Below are 5,357 nucleotides of genomic sequence, written 5' to 3' on the forward strand. Positions count from 1 at the left end.
TACCATAATGAGTCGATAGTTTTCAGCTTTCTCAGTCAATGTCACAATCAGTCATTTTGTATCAATCATATCCGCCTTGTATCTCTGTAATTGTGTGACACAACGATATCCAGAGCTTAGATATTTGCCATTTAACATAACTTTGTTGACCACAAAGTAACTGATATATATCATGCTCCTTGGGTTAAAATTGGCGCCGCCGCGGGGGTCACTTAGTTAATAGATTTGTGTGTAGGAAAACACGTTTAAGTCATATTTAATGAAACTACAATGGAGTTAAGATATTTGACATATCGCATTGCCTTCTTGGCTTCTGTATAGTACATTAATCATGCCATTTGGGTCAGTGTTGCCCCGGGAGTACCGTGCCTAATGAAGACTAAGGTAGAGGATATAAGATCTTATTGTGGAATAAACCTATGCCCCTATATCTGACATATAGCATTGATAGTCGACCTTTATCGAATCATACACTTAGCGTAACTAATGCCCTCCATCTTGCAGGTTATATAGCATTATAAGGATAATTTAGATAAAGTATTTTCAGACAAGTTTCTTGATTGGGTATCTACACTTATTTAAAAGATTGTTTTTTAATTTCAAACAAATTTACATTGGGGCAAATATTGTCCCGCCTTTGTGGTGCTCTAGCAGATATCTGACGGATCTAAAAAAAGTTTTATGTCTTGACATGTAACGAAATTGTATTTTGTGATGCATCCGTTTATGGCAGATAAAGGATGAAACCTTTTAATTCCGATGCCACCAATAATTGCAAAAGATTTGTGCAAGCGTAGATATCAAATCATTTGTTATTTGACTTTAAAAATTATTTAAAGAGTCAATTGTTGTATTAATTGATACGTTGAAATATTTTTATTGGCAATAAATGCCAACCATATGTAGTCTTAATAGCCATCAAATTTAGGCAGCTGATATTCATCATGTTAATATTTTCATTGACTTTTCAGGAAACCTGGACAGCTTATATTTTCTTAGGTATCTTACTCCGGACGGCCGTCTGTCCAACCTCGACAAGTGTTTATCATATGATACACATTCTGTATATACATTCCGGTTCAAATACCATGTAAAGAAACACGAACTTTTACTTTTATCATTTTTTTTTTATTTTTCTTTATTTTGACCATTGATATCAAACGATATATATCTGACAATCAGTTTATCTAACAGTAACAATAATGACTGTTATCTTGTTTATCAGCTTGGCATGGTTTCTCGTCGGTTTAATGATCATGTTTACCTCGACACGACCAGCATTCGCAGCACTGTGGCACTGATATTGTTACCTGTATAAATATCATTATATGTATATTTTAATATAATAGAAAAGTTTTTTTTAAAACTTATACTCAGACAAAACTTAAATTGCTTAAGAGACTTTCCAAACATAGTTTACTTATTCTGTTATTGAAATTAGACAAGTTCAATAACTACTTCCAAGATTGCATCAAATTTCTTCAGTAAAAGTATTTTACCCAAAAATGAGCAAAGTAAATCTTTTTGATTGTTTGTTATATATAAACATTTAAGCCATTCTGATTCTGAATTTCTTTATGTTTGCCATTAAAAAGGGAACTTATCTTTGGGATATGGTACAAGTACTACCAATTCTAGCAGACCTAAGATATATTTTACCAAGGCAAACCTCGCTGTTGTATATGTTCTAATCGAACATGGTGCTTGATTGTCAGTATAAAATAAAGCTATCGGTACTATTAAATCAGAAAAACAATTCTGAAAAGTCGTTTGCACCTTAGAAATATTTGTAATAGTGAGCACCCAATTTGTTCTCTAAGGAGCGAAACTAAATATGTTATCTTTCTGTTAACTCTCGAAAACACACATACACACACACACACACACACACGCACACGCACGCACGCACACACCAACACACACACACACACACACAAACAAAGAATGCATTAACGATTAATTTTGAAGTTATTTACATGTGGCGAAACCTTGGTACAATGTTTAAGTCACAAATGATATATAAATATGTAACAGTAATTCTAAATGCCAAGAGAGTCACCAGTTCGAAAAAGACAAGTGTGATGGGTTTTCTAGTCTTTTCTGGGTATATTACTGAACAGATGGCACCTTTACAATGAATCAGTATAAGTCTGGTCGAGACTTATTTTTGAATATGAGTGCTCAAACAGACCCAAAACGAAGACCCAGTAAGGGTCGGATACTTGGATGTAGTTTAACAGAACTAATTGTGAACACTAAGTGTTTAAAAATCTTAGCCTAATAATAAAACTTTATTCAAGGCCCTCATACCTTAATGCAACAAAATGTCTATACCCGCAATATAACTATTAACATGTATTGTTTGCAGTGTGTAACATTAAGAAGGTACCTACCAGTTTCAGACAGCGATGAGGATTACTTCTACAATCTATCCCGACCCAATCTCCATTTTCCTGCACGTACGTAATCGGACAGAACACGTAAATGTCCTTATACTCACGGAAATGGGTCTCTAAACATACTGAATTATGTTTGTGGGGAATCTTGTCGTCTTTGCAATATGTGCCGGTATTACATATTGTCCTGTGTAAATCAATGAAAGATACTAGACTTATATTGTAATTGCACCACAGTAATTTACAACAATAACATGCCCAAACGTTAAATATTTTAGTATTGAAAATAATAGATGTTAAAAAATGGTTTCTTATCGTGGCTGATTAATGCCATTTGTGTTTTCGCCCCGCGCCCCCGCCATTTGAACTTGTTAATTCTCGACTTTTCGCTTGCCGGAGTCGCGGGACGAAAACACGCTAATCAGCGGGGCTGCGGGCGAATATTTATTTCTTAATTCTCGCTCCGCGCCCTCGCGGGCGAAGTTTTATTCGTTTAACTTCGCCGCGCGCCCCCGCTAATTAGCGTGTTTTCGCTCCGCTACCCCGCCATTTTAAATTGTAAATTCTCGACTTTTCGTTTGGCGGGGTCGTGGGACGAAAACGCGAATGACACAAATCAGCCACCATAGTTTCTTGATACGTTTATTTATACTTCTATACAATGTCAAATGAAATTTTTGTTAGCATGTATAAATAAAGCATTTCAAATTAAAGTGGTTGTACTTCAGAAGTGTATCATTAAATAATGAATGTATAAACATGAAGTATGATAACTTACGTATTACATTTGACAATCCTTACTTGTTGACAACATGGCCACAGTAAGTAGCATGTTTCATCAAATTTTTTACCTGGAACTCTCTGTGTAAATTTGCCCAACCACGACGCTTTATACGGGCAAGACGACTGCCAGAAATAAGTAATTCTCCTTTCAGGTCTGAAACGTTAAAATATCAATAGGAATATCAAAACGTAGGTGAAAAAGTAGTGTCCATATTTGATAAAACGACATGCACGATAGCATGTGTGCTTCGAGATTCAAAGGAAAATGCATAATACCGCTAAAAATGAAACGAGGTTCTTGTATATGTGATTCCAAATGGTCCTCCTGTCTTATCCTATATCTTCTTATGACAAATCGTAAATACCTTTTTAAATTTATTTGATAAATATCCATTACATATATCTTTCTAATACAAATGTAAACGACGTGTTCTACATGTACAATTATATATTCAATGTTCATAATTATCCTTTATGTCGGCTACCAAGTAGATCTATAAATGTTTCCTATTAATGTGCAGCTGTGGAGATAAACATATAAATGATTATCTCACGATTTTGTTGGGTGATGTATTTCTTCCGATTCGTCTACAGGACTCCAAGGTGGTGTACAATTGCTTTCTCTCGGAAATTGGCTAAACAAAACCGAGTTGTTGCTAGCTATCATCACATAGGGCCACCTGCAATGTATAGATGATATAAACGACACTCAATAGATTTTTCATCCATCAAAGCTTATATGAATGACTCAAACTGACTGAAAATTAAATATACTGTTTACATAACGAAGCTTATTTCAGGCAATTATAATCTGTGCCCTGCAAACAGTGGGGTTCATTATTTCAAACTGCTTAACTGGCCATATAAACAACAGTTTTGCAATGAAAATTCATTAATAAATACCAGTCATCTCCCTTTATATGTATGTAGATAATATATTTTTGATAACTCATGATATGGCAACTAACAAATGTATTAATGCATTAGCTCTTTCTTACTCTTACTCATCTTTAACAGTCGAAAACAATTCTTTAGCTAATTACCAGTCATCACTGAGTAAAGACTCGTCCCAGTCCGAAAATTGAGTAGGTGGCTCAGGGACAGGAGATCCAAATATATTCTCACATGGTGCAGTATTAAACGGGTCCAAAGTTGGAGCGCCGCCTCTTTCAAGTGGTACTGGATCAGGCTGACACTGACATACAGTCAGGATCAAGGTTATCAGAATCACAATGTTTTTAAACTTAAAAAAAGCAATATGTTAGGGTAAAAACTAGTGTCACAAATCAGGAAATTGTGAAGGACATTTAATGTGTATAAAGTTTTAAACAAAATACAATATTTTCATATATCATAAAACATTAAATTCAAACTTGTTACCTAATAACCCATCAAAACATTGTGTTCCACAAAGCATTTAATTCAATTAAATGAGTTTAATTCACTTTTAAAATTGTTTTACCAAATTGAGTCCTTACCATATTGATTCCTCGTATGATATCTGGAATAGAAAATTTGTGAACAAAATAAATTAATATTCTGAACAAACAATAGCTTCATCCCTCGATTTTAATATTTCCATAACAAAATATATGCAATTTATCAACTTCATCAAATTTCTTACAGAAAAAGAATTGATCTCTATATATATAAAGAATATTATATTTTACGAACCTTTTGTTTACCATGTATTTATTAAATAACACATAAAATGGCTTTACATGGCAAGTACGCTTTTTATACCATACTGAAAATGTCAACGAAGGCTTAACGAAGGTTCGTCTCGGGTGCGCTATAATATCATAAAAGTTGTCCTGAGCAAGGTATTAGTAATAAGATTTGTATAATTATGACTGTTTCAAATGCTAGAATAATCAAATTTTAAGACAATTGTTTTGTGTAGTACGGGAAAATATAAAAAAGAATACAGGTACATTCTTCAAATGGCTTATTTTAGAAATAATAGTTAAAACATGAATATAGCAAGCATATTATCGTTGACCATAAGAATTATTTCATTGACATTTTTCTACGTAAAGGCACTTAATATGTTACGGCAGTTTGATCGAGCATGAACGGTACTAGAATTTGCAAGACACCGTCCACGTCAACACCCCCCCCCCCCCCAGAACCGGCTTATGCAAAATTCAATCTTAAACATTAAATGGTATATTTTTT

General features: G+C 34.0%; 1 protein-coding gene across 1 annotated transcript; it reads right to left on the bottom strand.

The window, feature by feature from the left end:
* Positions 1–1,152: 1,152 nt before the first annotated feature.
* LOC132736806 (uncharacterized) lies at positions 1,153–5,081 on the bottom strand. The gene is made up of 6 exons (XM_060724018.1): positions 4,658–5,081; positions 4,223–4,422; positions 3,734–3,859; positions 3,175–3,333; positions 2,394–2,583; positions 1,153–1,310 (listed from the first exon to the last, which is right to left on the bottom strand). Exons 1-6 carry the CDS (start codon positions 4,658–4,660, stop codon positions 1,248–1,250), a joined length of 741 nt encoding a protein of 246 aa, XP_060580001.1. The 5' UTR covers positions 4,661–5,081; the 3' UTR covers positions 1,153–1,247.
* Between the last annotated feature and the right edge of the window lie 276 nt (positions 5,082–5,357).

This window comes from Ruditapes philippinarum, unplaced genomic scaffold (assembly GCF_026571515.1).
Source record: "Ruditapes philippinarum isolate M1 unplaced genomic scaffold, ASM2657151v2 ctg1062_1_1_1_1, whole genome shotgun sequence".
NCBI lineage: Eukaryota > Metazoa > Mollusca > Bivalvia > Venerida > Veneridae > Ruditapes > Ruditapes philippinarum.